At 46.0% G+C, this 22,813-nt stretch overlaps 1 protein-coding gene across 1 annotated transcript in view; it reads left to right on the plus strand.

Annotated features, from left to right (window-relative positions):
- Positions 1–466: 466 nt before the first annotated feature.
- The window catches only part of CDC34 (cell division cycle 34, ubiqiutin conjugating enzyme), a 30,774-nt gene continuing 8,427 nt past the window's right edge, over positions 467–22,813 (plus strand). Inside the window, exons 1-2 of the mRNA XM_039319248.1 lie at positions 467–892; positions 21,263–21,349. Of these exons, the coding sequence (XP_039175182.1) occupies positions 716–892; positions 21,263–21,349 (264 nt within the window). The 5' untranslated portion in view covers positions 467–715. The remainder of the gene's footprint in view (positions 893–21,262; positions 21,350–22,813) is intronic.

Genomic DNA, 22,813 nt, shown 5'->3' on the forward strand with positions numbered 1-22,813 from the left:
TAATCTGGCTTGTAGCCTTTTGCGGCACAAAAACCATATAAATAAAATAGTTCAGCTATTCTCAGGCGGGTTTGGTGAGCATTGCCAACTATATGACACAAACGCCTGTGATACACCTTGTGATACACCTATTGCACACGCGGGACACGTGGTTGCCGTCCGGTGCTGAGAAAGTCTAAATAAACAACTCGGACGGGCCGACAACCGACAACAACTTTCTCCCGAGGGGTGTGCGTGCTCTACCCCCTGCCCCCCTTGCTGTCGGGAATTGTAGTCCAACACAAGCGGACTCACGTGGGCTGGAGGAGGCTACGTGAAAGGCACTTTTCTCAAAGGTTGCTGGGAGATGTAGTTCTTTCCACGCCCTCCGGACCGCCCTCTCCGGAAATCCGCCTCTCATTGGCGGTTGCGGGTAGAGGAAGGCGGATCTGGCGGCGGTTTTTCCCCCCTCCCTCCCATAAAGAACTACGCGTCCCAGGGAGCACCGCGCGCGCGCTCTCTGTTGTCGTGCCGCCGCCTTTCCGTGGTGCGGTTGTTCGTGGCTCTCTTTCGGGTCCGCAGCGCTTCCGTTCTTTCTCCTTGCCTTGGACCGGCCCAGCGCTCTTTTTTCCCCCACCCGCTTCCCCCGTCCTCGTCCGCGGTCGGCGCATTCACGCGAGTCCCCGGCTTCGCTCGAGGCCTACGTCCCTTTCCGCCTCCTCCGTCAGGCGGTGACATGGCGCGGCTGTCTGTGCCCAGCTCGCAGAAGGCCCTGCTGCTGGAGCTGAAAGGGCTTCAGGAGGAGCCCGTGGAGGGCTTCCGAGTCAGCCTGGTGGACGAGGGGGACCTCTACAACTGGGAGGTGGCCATCTTCGGGCCTCCCAATACGCATTACGAGGGTGGCTATTTCAAGGTAAGGAGAGGGGCTGCCTTTGGGGGGTGGCTGTTTGGGAGGACACCCTCCTCTGTTAGTGGTTCTAAAATGGGAGGCTGGATTATAGCTCGCATTATCCCCGGCCAGGTAAGGATAACCAGGTAAACCAAGTCCAGACACCTTATTTTGAGATGGCAGAGATTACGGTGGATCAGGTGAACACATGTCTGTGAAGCAGGGCAGGAGGAAAGGGGTGAAGCACAAAATGGGGCACCAGGAAACGGCAGCCTCAAAGCATCTCCCAAGCGGCCAGTTCCAACAGGAGAAAAACCAGGAGGTTAAAAAAAAAAAGATCAAAGGGAAAAAGAGGCCAGCTGGGGGAAAGTATCCTGGAAATCTCAGTGTGAACCTTCCAGCTTAGGATGATACCCGCCCTCCTGGGTCCCATCTGAGCCTGAGAAAATAGAGGGACTTTCTTTCCAAGTAGACCCATAACCAGGCGACACGCTATAAATCCCTCGGTCTAGAAGTAAACAAAGGCACCGCAGTCCTGGCTTGGTTCCTGCTTGAAATCCCACCAAACTGGATAGATCCAAAACCCTATTCTGGGAAATGGAGCTTCTCGGAATGAATCTTGCCCCGGGTGTCCAATTACCTTCTGCTAAACATGTGCACAATTTTTGTTGGCTCCTGCTCATTTTTTTAAGTTGGATTAAATCGGCCCTTGTCAACATAAGCACTTTTCAGAGGCAGGAGGATTTTTGTTGTGGTGTTGGCCAGAATTACTGTATAAGCCTTTGGTTGTTTTTTCCCTCCCCCCCCCCTTTTCCAGATTTTTTTGCTGGCTAATGCTCATTTTTTGCGTTGAATTAAATTGGGGATGGTCCTGGTCACCGTTAGAGCACTTTTCATATGTACAAGGATTTTGTATCAGCCAGAATTACTGTACAAGCCTTTTGTTTCCCCTCACTTTTCTGAATTTATACTTCTGCTTAAAGGAGTTGTGGTGATAAAGAATAGCATGAGCAAGTGTGTGTGTGTGTGTTCACATCCCCATTTCCTGTTTATCGGATTGTTTTCCAGATGTGTGGGTTATAGTAGCTACAGGAATGAGAATTGATAGATTGAGGGAATAATGTTGAGGAAGATTGAAAAAGTTTGCCTATTTAAAACTCCCCTCTCCTCCCCTTTCTGTAAAATAATTTAAATTACTTGAGTCATTTTGGATTATTGCAGTTTCTCCCAATAATACTAGAAAATGTGTAGGAAACCCTTTTCACCTCTTACCCACTCCCAGTTTCATTTCTCCTCAAAGCACAATTCCTTTGAGGAGGGACAAATTCTCAATCTTTCACTTACAGGTCTTCAGAATAATAAATCAGTGAATTTATTATTGTGAATTGATGGGACTTTTCTTGTATAACCTTAATATTGATATTTATTGTTTTTAGATCTTGTTTATGGTTTTTATTGTTAGCCATCTTGAACATGGGCTTGCTCTGAACCCTGTTTTCAGGATCCCCCTTCCACTGTATATAAAATTTCAGCCCTTTGCTTTCCACAAAGCAGTATCAGATTTTCATAGCATTTATGCCGAATTTCTGATTCCTTTAGAGCAGTGTTTCCCAAACTTGACAATTTTAAGACATGTTGCTGGCTGTGGAATTCTGGGAGTTGAAGTCCACATGCCTTAAAATTGTCAAGTTTGGGAAACACTGCTTTAGAGGAACCAGAATGACAGTCTCTGATTACTTCAAATTAAATTTAAGATTTTTAAAACACAATGCAAAGCTGCTTTATTAGCAACCACATTGAGATAATTATTAATTTTGGACACCTTTTAATGGGTGTCCTGGTTCATTCTGCTTGTGGTTTACATCCTTTAAAGAGTAGGGACATCCTTTAAAGGACAGAGGTTCTTGCCTCAGTGGGGTAATGAATATGGTAGAAATTACAGCAGGAGGAAGAACTCACAAATGACTTCATGGACAAGTCTGAGTAATTTTCTTGGCGCCCTGCCTGACGACTTCTTGGGTCTATCTAAGATAAAACCTGGGATTTCCATTTCATTCCCCATCCAAGTACAGGTAGTCCTCAACTTACAACACTTCATTTAGTGACCGTTCAAAGTTACAACACCACTGGAAAAATGTGACTTACGACCATTTTTCACACCTACAATCATTGCAGCATTCCCATGATCAAAATTCAGACACTTGGCAACTAGTTCATATTTATGATGGTTCCAATGTCCTGGATGTGTGTGTGTGTGTCATGATCCCCTTTTGCAACCTGACAAGCAAAGTCAATGGAGAAGACAGATTCACTTAATAACCAGATTACTAGCTTAACAACTGCAGTAAGTCACTTAACAACCTGTGGCAAGAAAGGTTGTAAAATGGGGCAAAATTCACTTAACAAATGTTTCGCTTAGCAGCATAAATTTTGGGCTCCATTGTGGTCGTAAGTTGAGGACTACCTGTACTAGCTATGTCCAGTCCTATGTCAGCCAATGTCAACTAGGTGCCGCCAGTGCTATGGCACTCTAGCTGCTAACAGTAGAAAAAAAATCGGTATTTAGAACAAACCCAAATGGTATTTCTAGACAATAGTTCCCCGGAACCCCAACTTTTGATTTAGAAAGGATTTGTAGATTGGGAGGGAAAATGATAGAATGACTATGGCAAAAGAAAACAAACATAGTACTGACTGTAATAGGTGCCTTGGGTGCAATCCCAAAACAACTGGAGCACCACTTGAACCCCATCAGCTTTAACAAAATCCCCATCGGTCAATTGCGAAAGGCAATTTTATTTGGAACAGCATACATCCTGGGATGATAACCTTTGCACCAATCAACAAGAACATTTGCCCATCCTAGGTCCTTGGAAGGACTTGATAAGTGAATAAAAATGCCACATCCGGTGTAAACCTCTGGCTGAGAATAAATTGGACAGTCACCTGTCTGAGATGGTGTAGGTCCGCCTGCTTGAGCAGGGGGCTGGACTATAAGACCTCCAAGGTCCCTTCCAGCTTCTATTCTGTTCTATTCTATTCTACTCTACTCTATTCCATTCCACTCCACTCCACTCCATTCTATTCTATTCTATTGTCTGAAATGGTATAGGGTTTCCTGCCTGAGCAGGAAGTTGGACTAGAAGACCTCCAACGTCCCTTCCAACTCTGTTATTCTGACTGTATGATAAACCTTAATAATAACAACAGCCCAAAAAACATCACATCCTGTGCTTTGATACTGAATTATAGTATGTTGAAGTGTAGCCCATGAGTCGAGAGGGCATTAGGCTGGTGAAGGTTGCACCAGCAATGCATATAAAGTGATCTTTTTTTTCATTATGGACAGTCCTCGACTTGCAACAGTTCATTTAGTGACCATCTGAAGTTACAACGGCGCTTAAAAAAAAGTGACTCGTGACCATTTTTCACACTTAAAGACCATCGCAGCAACCCCATGGTCACATGATCAAAATCTGGACGCTTGGCAATGGGTTCATCTTTATGACCGTTGCAGTGTCCTGGGGTCAGGTTATCCCTTTTTTCGACTTTCTGACGAGCAAAATCAATGAATCCAGATTCACTTAACAACCGTGGCAAGAAAAATGGTTAAATTGGGGCAATTTCACTTCACAAACGTTTCACTTGGCGACATAAATGTCGGGCTCAATTGTGGGTTGTAACTCAAGGACCACGGGTACTAGGGTAGTTTGGTAAGAAGGCTAGAATCATGAGTAAGTGAAGCTTTATTTCCTGGGTAAACAATAAGTTATAGATAAATCTAGGCCAGGGGTAGGTATGACTCGTGGACTTCAACTCCCAGAATTCCTGAGCCAGCACAGCTCAGCTTGGAAACCTCTCCCTTTCCCCTCAGCGTGGTTGGCTCAGGAATTCTGGGAGTTGAAGTCCACCAGTCATAAAAGAGCCAAGGTTGCCTACCCCTGATCTAGGGGAAGTGAAATACAGACTCTTCCGCTGAATAAAATCTAACTTGGGAGGGTTTGTAAGCTTATGTCGCAATTCCCTACTTCCTGCCACGGTCTCATTTCCTTGCTCCCAGGCCTAGGTGGAGTTGTGGATGAGTCACCCCCAAAGTCAGTTGTGATCGACTTATAAAGGCAGCTGCTGTTTTCCCTCAACTGTCTCAGTTTAAGCCTCGGGGCACGCAGTAACCTGTGGTGATCCGATAGGTATCATGATGGCTTCTCCCATTTGGCTGGGCAAGGAAGGTACCTGTAGTATTTCAGTTCTTTCGCCTGCTTTAAAGAGCATTCAGAGATCCCGATGAGGTAAGCCAGGAATATCATCCTGGTGTAACAGGGAAGAAGGCTGAAACTAAGCCGTAATTTCACCCGAGGTCATCTAAACGATCTGACACTTGTTGCAGATCAATGTCTTTATTATAACCAATATAACCAGCCCCAAAGATGTACAAAACTGCACACAGGGATGGGTGTTTGGTAGTTAGGGCACCAGGCTAGAAAGTGGGAGACCGTGAGTTATAGTGGCAGCTTAGACATGAAAGTCAGGTGGGTGACTTTGGACCAATCACCAGGAGACTGGGAAATCTAGTTCCATCATAGGGATGAAAGCCAGCTGGGTGACCTTTGCCCGATCCCCAGGCGATGGGGAGTTCTAGTCCTGCCTTAAGCATGAAAACCAGCTGGGTGACCTTAGGCCAGTTGCCAGGCGATGGGGAGTTCTAATCCTGCCTTAAGTATGAAAGCCTTAAGTTGAAGTCCACGAGTCATAAAAGGGCGAAGTTTGAAGACCCCTGCTCTAAAGATACAAACCAGTAGTTCCACCAGATGTAGAGTTGGTTTATAGCAGGAGTGGGGAACTTTGGCTCTTTTATGCCTCGTGGACTTCAGCTCCCAGAATTCCTGAGCCAACATGGCTCAGCTTGGAAACCTCTCTCTTTCCCCTCAGGATGGCTGGCTCAGGAATTCTGGGAGTTGAAGCCCACAAGTCATAAAACAGCCAAGGTTGTCTACCCCTGTCCTAGTCCCAATTGTAGTTGTAAGTAAGTGGTTAGAATGCAGCATTGCAGGCTGACTCTGCCCACTGCCAGCAGTTCGATCCTGACAGGTCCAGGCTTGATCTCAGCCTTCCATACTTCCTAGGTCAATAAAATGAGGATTCAGATTGTTGGGGGCAATGCAGGTAGTCCTCAACTTAACAACAGTTCATTTAGTGACCATTTGCGTTACTACAGCACTAAAAAAAAAGTAACTTACGGCCGATTTTCACATTTTGCAAGCATCCCCGTGGTCACGTCATCAAACATCAGATGTTTTGCAACTGGTTCATATTTATGACGGTTGCAGCACATCCCGGGGTCACTTGATCACTTTCTGCATTTCCTTCTGACAAGGAAAGTCAATGGGAAAGCCAGCTTCACTTAACAACCATGTTACGGACTTAACAATTGCAGCGATTCACTTAACAACCGCGGCAGAAAAAGGTCATAAGGGGGGGATCAAAATCCTCTTAACCGTTCTCGCTTAATGACAGAAATTTTGGGCTCAATTGTGGTTGCAAGTCGAGGATGACCTGACCCATTGTAAAGTGCTGAGAGAGTGACGTAGAGCAGGGATCCCCAACCTTTCTTAGTTGGTGACCCCAGTGTGGAAGGGAGGGGCAGGCACCTTTATGCATGCATGCGCACACACGCAAATGTGGCCGTGGGCGCAAAGAGCTGTGAGTAATCACGCTCCACAAATAGGGCTGCTAGCACCGGCGCAAGGTTTGCCGTTCAGCTAGCGCCGGTACAAGTGGGGATGAGCGTACACCAGTGGTTCTCAACTTGTGGGTCGGGACCCCATTTGGGGTCGAACGACCATTTCACAGGGGTTGCCAAACAACGCAGTCCGCCATTTTTTCCCCCTTTTCCTTGGCTGTGCTACTCCCTTTTATTCTATTGGCTTTTGAAAGCCAATGGAATAGACTCTCTTGAATAGAGTTTAATTCTATTGGCTTTCAAAAGCCAATAGGAATTGTCCAGGCTGTCTCTGCCCTGCTGAGCCCGCCAAAAGTCCCATTCTGCAAACGGTGCTGCACCAATTGAGTAGTCCTCGACTTATGACCGGTTGAGTAGTCCTCGACTTACGACCGGTTGGGGGTCGCGGCATTAAAAAGGTTGAGAACCACTGGCATACACACATGCGCGCACGCATTGGCCAGCCGCTCACTTCACCCGGTGGTCAAGAAGTCACGGCCCGGTAGTGGGCCTTGGCCCATAGTTTGGGGACCTCTGTCGTAGAACAGAAGTCCCCAACCTTTTGGGCACCAGGGACCGGTTCCGTGAAGATAGTTTTTTTCCACAGACCGCAGAGTGCGTGGTTTTGTGTGCTGCCTATATCCCGTGGATGGGGCTTTGCTTGTTTGTGCAGACCAGTTGCTGGCATGCCATGGCCCGGTACTGGTCCATGGCCCGGGGATTGGGGACCCCTGTCATAGAGCACTATAGAGTGGTATATAAGTCTAAGCACCCTTGCTATGATTGTAGCTGGCTCTGAATATCAGGGGACCTGGCTGTCTAGGCACTGCTCTATGTATGTGGAAAGGAGAACATTGAAGCACGTTCAAAGGCTTATAGGAACTCAATTTTTAATCCCACGAATCTAGTTCACACAATGTAATGGAGTGGGTTGGGTGCATGAATGCATTAAATTTAATTAAGATATCCCTTAAAGCCAAAGCTTTCTGAATGCATCAGAGTTGGCAGCCGACACCCAAGCTCGGAAAGCCCAAAGCTCTGATTAAAAGCTAACAGTGACCTGCTTCATAAAGACGTTTTATAGGACTGCTCTTTTTAAATTGTGTATTTAAGTTTCTCGGTGCAGCTAACAACCAACCAGTAAGGAAAAAAAACAATAATAATCTCATGAAAAAGAATGAAAATACAATTGAGAATGTTAATTGTCTCGGGGTGGGCAGCTATGGCTCATTAACAACCCCTGAACTTCAACTCCCAGAATTCCTGAGCCTGGTACTTTGGCAAATAATTCATAGCTCTGATTTTTAAAAAGAAGAAAATTACTCACCCCACATATACAGGTAGTCCCTCAACTTACAATAGTTCACTTTAGTGACCATTTCAAATTACAACAGCACTGAAGAAAATAAAAAGAAGAAAATACTCACCCCACATATACAGGTAGTCCTCAACTTACAATAGTTCACTTTAGTGACCATTTCAAATTACAACAGCACTGAAGAAAATGACTTATGGCCGTTTTTCACACTTAAGACAATTGTAGTCTCCCCACGGTCACATCAAAATTCAGAGGCTTGTCAACTGACTCACATTTATGACGGTTGTGATCCCCTTTTGCGACCTTCTGACAAGCAAAGTCAGTGGGGGAGGAAGCCGGATTCACTTAACAACCGTGTCTATAACTTAACAACGGCAGCGATTCAACTTAACAATCGTGGCGAGAAAGGTCATATAATGGGGCAAAATTCAGTTAACCACTGTCTCACTTAGCAACGGAAATTTTGAGCTCAATTCTGGTCGTAAGTCAAGAACTGCCTGTCCCCCAGGTTGTTAATACCGGAGTCCTTGATTTGCATCCACTTCTGGGACCAGAATCTCCACCGCTAAGCAAGGCAGTTGCTAAGGGAGGTGTGCCCCAGTTCACGATCTTTTTCGCCACTGTTATTAAGCAAATTAAGTGACTCACCCAGTCATTAAGCAAATCCAGCTTCTCCCCCCCCCCATTGATTTTGCTTGTTGCCCGCGGTGATCACATGACCCCCCAGGAGATTGCAGCAACCGTCCTAAATACAGTAGTGGCCAAAATTGTGGAAACCTTTTGGGAAAAAGGTACAGTAGAAATACCACCTTTGGTTAAGTTTCCACCCATTTTTCTTCTAATTTCTTTATAACTGTAGCCTTGTTCAACTAATAATACTATTTTATATGGCTTTCTGGGCAACCGGTCAACTCTTTGCACCATCACTTTAATTTTATTACGTTTTACAAGCTCACTCAACGAAAGAACATAAAAAAACCCAGCCAACTTGATAGCGATCACACAACACACTGACAAATGTTCTCCTCTTGGCTTCAATACGTGACATCAATCACTGGATCCTACTGTGATCTGATTGGCTCCTTGCCAAAACAAGATGACACCCGATTGGCTCTCTAAACACTCCTGCTCATTGGCTACAATCAGATGAAGGAAAGCTACCTGATTATCAACTTAAGCAAGTTGTGCTTCCTTTTTCTGGTTATTTGGCTACAACTTTTCATAGCACACAGTACAGATAATTGAACAAACTTTGTTGCATTACATTCTTGATTAAATTATCTTTCCATTGATATAAAATGTTATGGTACTACTCCCCCCAAAATAAGTGGTGTTATTAGCCATCAAACCTCAAAAATACACTTTTCCCAAAAGGTTTCCACAATTTTGGCCACTACTGTACATGTCAGTTGCCAAGCATCCGAATTTTGATCAGGTAATCGTGGGGATGCTGTGATGGTCCTAAAGACGAGGGTCGGCCCTATGTCCCTTTTTTCAGTGCTGAATCGCCGCTAAACAAGTGGCTGTAAGTTGAGGACGGCCTGCCTACACCCTGCTGATACGGTAGTCTCAACTGACAACCACAATGGAGCTCAAAACTTACGTTGCTAAGTGAGAAATTTGTTAAGTGAGTTTGGCCCCATTTTACGACTTTTCTTGCCAGAGTTGTGAAGTGAATCACTGCAGTTGTTAAATGAGTCACACAGTGGTTAAGTGAATCTGGCTCCCCCCATTGACTCTGCTCGTTGGAAGGTCCCAAAAGCGGATCCTACAATCCCAGGACGTGGCAATCATCATAAATAATAATAATAATAATAATAATAATAATAATAATAATAATAATAATAATAATAATAAAGTTAGAAGGGTCCTTGGAGATCATCTAGTCCAACCCCCTGCTCAGGCAGGAAACCCTATACCATTTTGGACAAATGGCTGTCCAGTCTCTTCTTAAAAACTTCCAGTGTTGGAGCATTCACCGCTTCTGGAGGCAGGTTGTTCCACCGGTTAATTGTTCTCACTGTCAGGAAGTTTCTCCTTAGTTCTAGGTTGCTTCTCTCCTTGATGAGTTTCCATCCGTTGCTTCTCGTCCTGCCTTCAGGCGCTTTGGAGAATAGCTTGACTGCCTCTTCTTTGGGGCAGCCCCTGAGATATTAGAAGACTGCTATCATGCGAACCATGTGCCAGATGTGAACCACGTGCCAAGCATCCGATTTTTGATCACGTGACCACGGGGATGGGGCAACGCTACAGTCACAAGTGTGAAAAATGGTCATGGGTCGCTTTTTTCAGTGCCATTGAACAGTCACTAAGCCAGTGGTTCTCAACCTGTGGGTCGGGACCCCATTTGGGGTCGAACGACCATTTCACGGGGGTCACCAAACAAGGCTGTCCGCCATTTTTTTCCCCTTTTCTTTGGCCACGCCCCTGGCGCCCGGTGATGTATAAGTGGTTGGGGGTCACCACAACATGGGGAACTGTATTATGGAGTCACGGCATTAGAAAGGTTGAGAACCACTGCACTAAGCGAACTGTTATGAGTTGAGGAGCCCCCCCCCCCGTCTTTTGTCAGGGAGAGGAGAAAAGAACCAGCTTTCTGTTAATAAAAGTTCAGCTGCTCCATTTGTTTGCCACAGGCTACTCGTTGTGTACATGTTGATAAATCTGGGCAGTGCATAATTGACAGAAGGCGAGAGGAACCCTGGGGTGGTTCTCGAAACTTAAAAACACCGAAATAGGTTAGGAGGAAGTCAGAAAGTGTTGTGTGGATGTTTGCCTGGGGTGACTCACCGGTGTTTTTGAGTTTCGTATCTCAGTCCTGTGATAAGGTTAAAAACAAGGAGGGTCCCTGGAAGGTTAGCCATACTTTGAGTTGAATGTGATGTCGTAAAATGTTTACATATAGACCAATAAAATAGGGCAGTGTGCTTTCAGGAATCACAAGCCCTGAGAACAGACTGTTGTGTGCACAAAATAGGGTGGTGGGTCAGAGGTGTTGAGACCTCTCAGCAATAGGAGAGCAAGTACACCTTATGTTAATATATATATATATCAAGTCATTTTACCCCTTATATAGGTAGTCCTCAACTTAATTCACTTAATGACTATTTGAACTTACAAGAGCACCGAGAAGTGTGATTTATGACCATGATTTTGTAATCAGAATTGGGGTGTTTGGCAACTGGCACATATTTCTGTCCTGGGCAACTGTCCCAAAGTCACGTGATCACCTTTTGCAACTTTCCCAGCCAGCTTCCAAAAAAGCAGAGTCAGCGAGGGAAGCCAGACTCACTTAATGACATCATGATTTAATAATAATAACAACAACAATAACAATAAAGTTCAAAGGGATCTTAGAGGTCATCTAGTCCAACCCCCTGCTCAGGAAGGAAACCCTATACCAGACATGTCAAGCACAAGGCCCGGGGGCCATATGCGGCCCGTGAAGTGGTTTCATGTGGCCCGCGAAGCCAACCTGGAAACAGTGAGGGAACAGTCCCCTCTGCCTTGGCCCTGGCTCAGGCCGGCCGGGAGCCAATGTACAATTTTGTGCTGGCCATCTATGCTGAAATGCATTCAGTCTTAGCTCCACAAGACTGTCTGGAAACAGCGAGGAATCAGGAGAACCTTGAGCAGCAGCCTTGAGGAAGTGGGGCTGGGCTTGGTGGGTAAGGGCCAGGCTGGGCATTTGACCTCTGCTGCCCAGGGCTCTGGGCAGCCCGCACCACCATCCCCCCCCCCACATGGCCTGAGAGGAACAGTGAGGCTCCTGCAGTGGACCATGTCTTGGCACTTGCCCTGGTCCCACCCCCTTCTGCCAGAGACCCTCAGATCTGTCCCACTCCTGCCCAGGCCCCCACAGGCACCCTTGAAGCGAATGATGTAGAGCTGGCCATGCCCACCCAGTAGGCCGCACCCACCCTGGCCCCCTGAGGGCAACCGCAATGCTGATGCGGCCCTCAGTGAAATTGAGTTTGACACCCCTGACCTATACCATTTCAGACAAATAGCTGTCCAGTCTCTTCTTAAAAAGTTCCAGTGTTGGAGCATTCACCGCTTCTGGAGGCAGGTTGTTCCACTGATTAATTGTTCTAACTGTCAGGAAGTTTCTCCTTAGTTCCAGATTGCTTCTCTCCTTGGTTAGTTTCCATCTGTTGCTTCTTGTCCTGCCTTCAGGTGAATGAATGAACCTTTATTATCAAAATACAACATGTATACAATGAGATTGGCTGAGCTTTGGAGAATAGCTTGACTCCCTCTTCTTTGGGGCAGCCCTCTGTTCATGCAGCCTAGCACTGTGTTGGCTTTTTTGGCAGCTGCAGCACGCGGCTGGCTCCTATTTAAGGGATTGTCCACTAGGACTCCGAGGTCCCTCTCACAGTTACTACTATTGAGCAAGGTACCCCCCTATACTATACCTGTGCATATGGTTTTTCAAGCCTCAATGTAGAACCTTACTTTGCTTACAACTTCAATAATTCACTAAACAAGTGGAGCAAGAAAGGTCCTAAAATGATGCACAATTCACTTAATGACTGCCTTGCTTGGCAATGGAAATTTGGGGCTCAATTGTGGTTGTAAGTCAAGGACCACCCATATTTCAGCTATTCAAAAAGAGGAGCCAGATTTTGTCAGCCTTTCAAGGTGGGCAAGGTCAAGATACAGCAAAACAAAGTACAGGTAATCCTTCAACTTACAATTGTTCACTTAGTGACCGTTCAGAGTTACAGCACTGAAAAAAGTGACCGTTTTTCACATTTAATGACAATTGTAATATCCCTTTGGTCACATGATCAAAATTCAGATGTTTGGCAACTGGTTCCTATTTATGACGTTTGCCGCGTCCCGGGATCACATGATCAGCTTTTGTGACCTTCTGCCAAGCAAAGTCATTGGGGAAGCCAGATTCACTTAACCGGGTTACTAACATAACAAATGCAATGATTCACTTAACCATGTAGCAAGAAAGGTGAAACTTGTTTAAAAAATGTTTCACTTAGCAGCATAAATATTGAGTTCAATTATGGGCATAACTCGAGGATTACCTATGCCAGGGTAGGCAACCCTGGCTCTTTTTTTGACTCGTTGGACTTCAGCTCCCAGAATTCCTGAGCCAGCCATGCTGAGGGGAAAGGGAGAGGTTTCCAAGCTGACCTATGTTGGTTCAGGAATTCTGGGAGTTGAAGTCCACGAGTCATAAAAGAGCCAAGGTTGCCTACTCCTAACCTATACGATCATACATCTCTATAATAGCAGTCTTTTGAAAGCCTACAATATTTTTCCTACCCTCCCTCTTATACTCAAGAAAATCAAGATGGGGCAGTCTTGTTTTTTGTTTTCTCAATTTTTTTCTGCTTTCCTGGATTAAACTCTCATTTTACTAACAGTTGCTGTGTATTTTCTTTATGGTCATCTGGGCCCCTTTACACATTTTCTGGGAAAATCTGTGCAGATTCTGTTTCTTTGACTTGTCCTAAAGTGATTACTGACTGGTGACTAACAGCATTAGAGGTGACTGTTTTTTTCCACTAATCAATTTATAGTATCGTCTGTCAGATCTATTTGTTGTTCACCACATATATATATATAGAATAGAATCGAGTTGGAAGGGACCTTGGAGGTCTTCTAGTCCAGCCCCCTGCTCAAGCAGGAGGACCTATACCATCTCAGACAAGTGACTGTCTCTAGTCTCTTTTTAAAAAATCTCCAGTGATGGAGCGCCCACAATTTCTGAAGACAAAGCTGTTCCACTGGTTAATTGTCCTCACTGTCAGGAAGTTTCTCCTTAATTCCAGGTTGCTTTTCTCTTTGATCAGTTTCCAACCATTGTTTCTCATCCTTCCCTCTGGAGCTTTGGAGAATAGTTTGACCCCCTCTGCCTTGTGACAGCTCACCAGATACTGGAACATTGCTATCATGTCTCCCCTATTTCTTCTTTTCTTTAGACTAGCCCAGGGGTAGGCAACCTTGGCTCTTTTATGACTGGTGGACTTCAACTCCCAGAAATCCTGAGTCAGCCATGCTGAGGGAAAAGGGAGAGGCTTCCAAGCTGAGCCATGCTGGCTCAGGAATTCTGGGAGTTGAAGTCCACCAGTCATAAAAGAGCCAAGGTTGCCTACCCCTGGACTAGCCAAACCCAACTCCTGCAGCCGTTCTTCCTGCAGCCGTTCTTCGTATGTTTTAGTCTCCAGACCCCTGATCATCTTAGTTGCTTTACTCTGAATTTTTTCCAAACTCTCAACATATATAACTTACCATTACTCTATACTCGGTAGGGTTCTGTTTTTCATTGTTCCCTCACAATATAGTTACTAACAATATACCGGTAGTAGAGAATCCAATAGGCTGATCCTGTGCTATGAACTTTATTCTCCAAAGTTTGTTATATTTATGGTATATTAGATTGAGAAATTCCTGAAGGGTTAGGGCAACCACCCCTTTTTATCAACTGTATTCACTGCAACCGCTGTATCTTAATTACAGAATACAGGTAGTCCTCCACTTAAAAACAGTTCATTTAGTGACCATTTGAAGTTACTACGGAATTAAAAAAGGGATTTATGACCAATTTTCACATTTACAACCGCTGCCGCATCCCCATGGCCACATGATCAAAATTCAGACATTTGGCAACTGACTCATATTTATGACGGTTGCAGAGTCCTGGGGCCAGATGATCCCCGTTTGTGACCTTCCTGCAAGCAAAGTCAATGGGAAAGCCAGATTCACTTAACACCCATGTTACGAACTTAATAATTGCAGCGATTCACTTAACAACCGTGGCCAAAAACAGTTCATAAAGTGGGTCAAAATCATCTTGACTGTCTCGCTCAGCGACAGAAACCGTGTTAACTAGCTTACCAATGGGAGTGATTTGGTTAACCACTGTGGCAGGGAAGGTCGTAAAATGGGGCGAAACTCACGTAACAAATGTCTCACTTAACAACAGAAATTTTGGGCTCAATTGCGGTCGTAAGTCGAGGACTGTCATCCTAGATTTTAAGGTGGCTTTGGGACTTGTGCAATGTGACGCTTTTCGAAAGGGTATAATTTTCTATTAGTCCAAGAATGTACAGTATGCTTCCCTTTGGCAAACATTTCAATATGTCATTATTGAGAACCAGTTTGGTGTAGTGCAGTGGTTCTCAACCTGTGGGTTGGGACCCCATTTGGGGTCGAATGACCATTTCACGGGGGTCGCCAAACCATGCTGTCCACCATTTTTTTCCCTTTTCCCTAGCTGTCCTACTCCCTCTTATTGGTGGCCACACCCACTTGGGGGTCACCACAACATGGGGAACTGTATTATGGGGTCACGGCATTAGAAAGGTTGAGAACCACTGGTGTAGTGATTAAAGCAGGGGTCTTCAAACATAGCCCTTTTATGACTGGTGGACTTCAACTCCCAGAATTCCTCAGTCGGCCATTTTGATGAAATTGCGGGCTTGGATCCAGACCAGGCGTCTTCAAACTTGGCCCTTTTATGACTCGTGGACTTTTAACTCCCAGAATTCCTCAGCTAGCGATGCTGGCTGAGGAATTCTGGGAGTTGAAGTCCACGAGTCATAAAAGGCCAAGTTTGAAGACCCCTGGATTAAAGCCACCAGGCTAGAAACAAGGAGATTTGGCATTTTAGCCTTCTCTTAGCCATGAGGCCAACTGGATAACTTTGGGCCGGTCCTTTTCTCGCAGCTGTAGGAAAAAGGTAAGGACAAGAAAACCACTTCCCAAAACATTGCCAAAAAAAAAAAAAAAAAACGCAAGGAGTTGTCTGTCTTCGGGTTGTCCTCAATTTATGACCATTTGTTTAGCGACCGTTTGAACTTACAATGGCACTGAAAAAAAGGGACTTACAACCGACCAGCCCTCCAGTGATGAAGCTGCTTCGGACTGTTATTATCTTTGTGAGGTTTCAATTGTACTTTCACTGCACTGAGTCACCGCAAAGCAAGGGAGCTACCTGGTAGGGCACGTCTTTCTTTAAAACTTAATTTCTACCAAAGGTTTTGGGGGGTTTTTTGGGTTTTGGAATTGCTCCACGTCAGTTCATCCCTCGTTGGGTTTTATGTCTTGGCTTCTGTGTTAAGCGTACAAAACATTTCGCTTTGAGCTGGAAACATCAGGAAATGTCCATCGGACAAAATGGATGCTCTAAAGCAGGGGTCTTCCAACTTGGCCCTTTTAGGACTTGTGGACCAACTCCCAGAATTCCTCACCCAGCATGCCTGGCTGAGGAATTCTGGGAGTTGAAGTCCACAAGTCCTAAAAGGGCCAAGTTTGAAGACCCCTGTTTTAGAGAATTTGAGAAGGCTCCAGACTTTAGCAAAACTCAAACCAGCTCCAAAATATTTTAAGCAGGACACATTCCCCAAAACTTGAAATGGTTCAGACGGAAGTGTTTTACACAGACCGGTTTTTGAGACACCTTAAGCAGAAACGAGGAACTCTTAAATAGCTTCATATTTATTATTTTTATCCCTCCCTTATTATTTTTGTAAATAACTCCAGGCAGTAAACATATCTAGCACACTTTCCTCCTATTTTCCTCCACAACAACAACAACAACCCTATGGAGGGTTGGGCTGAGAGAGAGTAACTAGTCCAAAGTCACCCATTTGGCTTTCATGCCTAAGGCAGGACTAGAATTCACCATCTCCTGGTGACTGGCCCAAAGTCACCCAGTCAGCTTTCATGCCTGAGGCAGGACTAGAACTCACCGTCTCCTAGTGATTGGTCCAAAGTCACCCAGTCAGCTTTCATGCCTGAGGCAGGACTAGAACTCACCGTCTCCTAGTGATTGGTCCAAAGTCACCCAGTCAGCTTTCATGCCTGAGGCAGGACTAGAACTCACTGTCTCCTGGTGACTGGCCCAAAGTCACCCAGGCAGCTTTCATGCCTGAGGCAGGACTAGAACTCACTGTCTCCTAGTGATTGGTCCAAAGTCACCCAGTCAGCTTTCATGCCTGAGGCAGGACTAGAACTCACTGTCTCCTGGTGACTGGCCCAAAGTCACCCAGGCAGCTTTCATGCCTAAAGCAGGACTGGAACTCACCAGCTCCTGGTGATTGGCTCAAAGTTACCCAGCTTTCATGGCTAAGGTGACACTGGAACTCACCAGCTCCTGGTGATTGGCTCAAAATTACCCAGCTTTCATGGCTAAGGTCACACTGGAACTCACCAGCTCCTGGTGATTGGCTCAAAGTTACCCAGCTTTCATGGCTAAGGTCACACTGGAACTCACCAGCTCCTGGTGATTGGCTCAAAGTTACCCAGCTTTCATGGCTAAGGTTACACTGGAACTCACCAGCTCCTGGTGATTTACCCCAAATCACTCAGCTGGCTTTCAGGCTTAAGTAATCTTTATTGGAACCAAGTGTCCCAGCCTCCGGTTCGATGATTACAGCAGAGGTCGCCAATCTTTTGGGCACCAGGGACCGGTTCCATGGAGAGAAGCTTTTCCGCGGACCGGAGGGTATGGTGTTGTGTGCTGCCGGAATCCTTTGCTTGTTTGTGTGGACCAGTTGCTGGCATGCCGCGGCCCGGTACTAGTCCACGAACCGTGGGTTGGGGACCCCTGGATTACAGGATTTGAGACCAGGTTACATTCATTTGGATCCCTGATGTTTTTTCCTGTGTTATTCTCAAAGGCCTCCTTGTGAGCAGAGAGGCAAGGAACGGGTCTCCTGTAGGGTGTGACTAGACAGACTGGAAGCTGGGCTGCTCCACACACACACACACACAATACAAAAAACCAAACAAGTGATGAGTGGCAGGATAAGCAGTTGGGGAGAAACAGCTTCAACCAGTTTGACAGGCCAAAACCTGAACAGCAACACCTGCTTGGGAGATTCACCGAAGGTTCGGCTTCAGAGTGTGGTTGGTGGGGACAAGCAGTTGTCAGCTTGACTCATTTGTGGTCCCTGATGTTGGCAGACAAGCAAACCATGCCCTGGGTTTAAACCTTGTCCTGACTTGGCAGCCCTTGACTTCCAAACCACAGTGGGGGACCAGAATTCCCCAATTGTTAAGCAAGATGGCGGTTGCTGCAAGTCAGGCCTGATTTTTACGACTTTTTTTTGCTATGGTTGTTAAGTGAATTACCTCAGTCGTTAATTGAATCCGGCTTCCCCACCATTGAAGGTCACAAATGGTGATCATATGACAGAGAGAGAGAGAGAGAGAGAGAGAGAGAGAGAGAGAGAGAGAGAGAGAGAGATGTTGCAACCGTTGCAAATACACGCCGGTTGCCAAGTTGTCTGAATTTTTGTCACATGACAGTAGGGATGCTGCGATGATCGTAAGGGTGAGGACCGGTTGTAAAGTCACTTTTTTCAGTGCCTTTGTAACCTGAAACGGTCACTAAATGAACGGCTGTAAGTCGAGGACTACTTGTATGGAGAAGGGAGTGTCAAGCCATTGGGGAGATTAGTTTGGGCTACCGGAAGCTTTACCAGCAAGTCCACTGATTAGAGACACTCAGACTTTGTTCTGTGCTATTTACACTGTGAATAACATGTGTGCGTGTTTACATGATTAGAGTGTCAGGAGCAAACTAGCATCCCAAAAAGGAGCACCCATGCCTTGGGCACAAAAGCCAGCTGGGTGACTTTGGGCCAATCACCAGGAGATGGTGAGTTCTAGTCCCCCCCCCCCTTTAGGCATGAAAGTTGGCTGAAGGACTTTAGGCCAACCCCTCTGTCTCAGCCCAACCCACCTGACAGGATTATTGTTGTGGGGAAAATAGGAGGAAGGAGTAAATTTAGGGTACGTTTGTTGCCTGGAGTTATTTATAAATAATAATAATAGTAATAGTAATAATAGTAGTAGTAATAGTAGTAATAATAATTGGAAGATCTGCAAGAAATATCATTTGCCCGTAAGCAAGAACTGGTGGGATCATAAAACAGAGAAAGTCATAGAAAATGATAAAATTAAACTGCTCTGGGACTTCAGAATTCAAACAGACAAGCACCTGCAACTTAACACCCCGGACTTAACAATTGTCGATAAGGACAAAAAAAGTCTGGATAGTGGACGTGGCAGTGCCTGGAGACAGCAGAATAGACGAGAAAGAACTGGAGAAGATAACAAAATACAAAGACCTACAAATAGAAATAGAAAGACTGTGGCAAAAGCAAGCAAGGGTAGTACCAATAGTAATAGGCTCCTTGGGTGCAATCCCAAAACAACTGGAGCACCACTTGAACACCATTGGCATTGACAAATTCGCTATTAGTCAATTGCAAAAGGCGGCCTTACTAGGAACTGCTTCCATCCTGTGACGATATCTGTAATACCATCAAACATCCACATCTGCCTATCCCAGGTCCTGGGTAAGGACTCGATAGGTAGACAAAAATGCCAAATCAAGTCTGAACATTTAGCTGACTGTGCGATGATCAACACAACAAACAACAACAACAATAATAATAATGATTGTATATAAAAATAACAGAGTTGAAATGACTGGCTTTCGTGCATTGTTGCTGAGCAAGCACAAGACTGGACCTTGTGACCACAAGTTCAGCAACACTCTTAGTGATTGCAATCACAAACAAAGAATTCACTTCTGCTTTATGTGCCTCATCATAACCTTTTTTTTCCCAGGAAACTCTCTTGTGTGTCATCCTCAGCTAGCATGGTATAAGATGCTGGGTTTGACAATTGTTCAGTGTTGCAGGCAGCTGTGTCCTTCCTCTGGTTTTTATCGTCTCCCAAACACCCGGCGAGGTAGGCAAAGCGGAGATTAAACGGCTGGCTGGATGGATTTTGTCCCCGCATCCCTAGTCATCCCTCTGCCCTTCCTAGCCAACTTCTGTGGCATCTGCCTAAGAACAATATTGATTCTTTTCCAAGCTTGATTCTCGCAGAGTTGTCTTTAAAGGAGAATATTTGTAGCTCAGGTTGAACTGTGGAGTCCTTGGCACTCTCTGAGCTTGGTTGTTTTCTTACAGACGTTTCATTACCCAACTATCTAACATTCTCAGTGCTAGTAGGGAATGGGGGTTTGCTCTCAATTTATATGCTAGTGCAGTGTTTCTCAACCTGGGCAGTTTGAAAATGTGTGGACTGAAACTCCCAGAATTCCCCAGCCAGTTAGAATTCTGGGAGTTGGAGTCCACACATCTTCCAACTGCCCAGGTTGAGAAAAGCTATTCTAGGGACCTGCCCTGCCGATGTTGGTGGGAGCAGTCTTGGTGATTCTTTGGTTGGGCTGTTTACTATTAGCTTGTCAGGCAGTTCCTGGATTGGGGTGTAGTTTATTCTTGATGGCTGGTCTGATGTTAAGACCAAAACATCTTCCCTCCAGCAATCAACACCCATTTCAGCATAGATTAACACAAGGTTGACATCGGGCCATCCATCAAGAACAGTGGTTCTCAACCTTTCTAATGCCGCGACCCCATAATACAGTTCCCCATGTTGTGGTGACCCCCAACCACTTATACATCACCGGGTGCCAGTGGCGTGGCCAAAGAAAAGGGGGAAAAATGGCGGACTGCGTTGTTTGGCGACCCCCGTGAAATGGTCGTTCGACCCCAAATGGGGTCCCGACCCACAGGTTGAGAACCATTGATCAAGAAGTAAACAATACCCCAATCAAGGAACTGCCGAGCAAGCTAGCCATACTATCAAAGAACCACCAAGACCACTCTCACCAACAGGGACAAGACAATCCACTAGAAGAGTGATGGCGAACCTTTTAGAGACCGAGTGCCCAAAAACTGGCCAAGCCCCAATCCACCCCCTGCCCCGCCCCTGCTTTGCCCCCCCCATTCCCCGCCCCGCCTGCCTACAGGACCACTCACCGCCTCCAAGGCCCGCTGCAGATCACCCAGGCAGCCCAGCAGCACTATGGCGGCCACACCCTTTGCCTGCGCCCTGCAGCATCAACTGCATGATGGGGTGTGAGGGCAGAGTCTTGTCTATGCTGCCTGGCTGCCATGTCCTCGGCTGCGCTGCTCCATTTGGGCCACGCTCGGGGGCGACTCTCCTCCAGGGGGGCTGCTGGAGAGGAGGGGTCGCGGGGGGAGGTGAGGCTGGGGCAACGGCACGTGTGCCCACAGAGAGGGCTCCGAGTGCCGCCTCTGGCACACATGCCATAGGTTCGCCACCATTGCACTAGAATATAAATTGAGAGGAAACCCCACTCCCTGCTAGCCCTGATGATGTTACCTAGTTGGGTGATGAAACGTCCGCAAGAAAACGACCAAGCGCAGAGAAAGCAAAGTAGCCTCAGAGTCGTCTTTAGCAAGATTTATTGAAGGAAGAGGGAAGCCATTGCAGAAATTGTTGTTAGGATGCCTGGTGTCGCTACTCAGTCCCTCTCTCTTCCTTCTTCCTTCTTTCTCCGTAGGCCCGGCTCAGATTTCCCATTGATTACCCTTATTCGCCGCCTGCCTTCCGCTTCCTGACCAAAATGTGGCATCCCAACATATATGAGGTACGTGCTCGGGCCAGGGCTGGACGTGAGCCTGATGTCAGCCGTGGTCTTCTCTTGCAAAAAAATGGATACAGCACCTCGGTCCCTTTGGCTCCCTTATGCTTAAGTATCAGACCGGAATACCTTCTCGGTATTCATTTCAAATCTTCCTTATTCGGTCTCTCGGTGCCCCGGAGGATCGACCCCCAGTGCAGTCAGTCCTAGGCTGCAACAGCAGAGGTTTACTATCAAGATCATGCTAAGCCAGTGGTTCTCAACCTTTTTAATGCCACGACCCCCCCCCAACCGGTCGTAAGTCGAGGACTGCTCAACCGGTCGTAAGTCGAGGACTACTCAACTGGTGCAGCACCGTTTGCAGAATGGGACTTTTGGCGGGCTCAGCAGGGCAGAGACAGCCTGGACAATTCCTATTGGCTTTTGAAAGCCAATAGAAGTAGACTCTATTCAAGAAGGTCTATTCTATTGGCTTTCAAAAGCCAATAGAATAAAAGGGAGTAGCACAGCTAAGGAAAAGGGGAGGAAAATGGCGGACTGTGTTGTTTGGCGACCCCCGTGAAATGGTTGTTCAACCCCAAGTGGGGTCCCGACCCACAGGTTGAGAACCACTGTGCTAAGCGTTAGCACCTCTTTGTACTGCACTGGTAAGATCTCACTGGATTTTGTACAGGGGAAGGTTTTTTGTGGCACTCCTCTATTTATTAAGCAACTTTGCACAATCGGATACCTTCCAGAGTCTTGAAGGTATGTTCTGGGCAATCAGTGATGAATGAGTCCCAAAGGTGTGTGGGGTTTTTTTTTCAAGCGAATCTGGCTTCCCCCATTGGCTTTGCTTGTCAGGAGGGGATCACTTGGGTTTTTTCTTTGAAGACATTTCACTTCTCATGCAAGAAACTTCCTTAGTTCTGACTGAACGGCAGGGAATGGAAGGATTTCTATTCCTTGGCGGTCACCTGGTTGTTAGCACTCCCTCTGAGAATCATTGAGGCCACTCGGAGATTTATTCTACACAGGTGATCCTGAGGTAAACAGATAAATCTCCAAGTGGCCTCAACGATTCTCAGAAGGAGTGCTAACAACCAGATGACTGCAAGGAATATAAATCCTTCCATCCTCCATCGTTCAGTCAGAACTGAGGAAGCTTCCTGGATGAAAAGTGAAATGTTTTCAAGGAAAAAAACCCCCAAAAGTCCAGTTGCCTCTTGAAAAAAGCACCTTTGGGACAACCTTGACCTGGATGACTGAGAACCTCCATAGTTTCAATGAAAACAAGCAAACAAATACTTTCTAATTAAGGAATCGAACCAACGTGGGGGGAAAGGTTATTTTATTTTAGTAATGTATATATACACGTAGTCCTCACCTTACAACCATTCATTTAGTGACCATTCAAAGTTACAATCACTAAATGATTTATGATCATTTTTCACACAGTCATTGCAGCATCCCCAGGGTCACGTGATCAAA

Source organism: Crotalus tigris, unplaced genomic scaffold, assembly GCF_016545835.1.
Source record: "Crotalus tigris isolate CLP2741 ecotype Arizona unplaced genomic scaffold, ASM1654583v1 scf7180000022970.308977840:1548163, whole genome shotgun sequence".
In the NCBI taxonomy this organism is placed as follows: domain Eukaryota; kingdom Metazoa; phylum Chordata; class Lepidosauria; order Squamata; family Viperidae; genus Crotalus; species Crotalus tigris.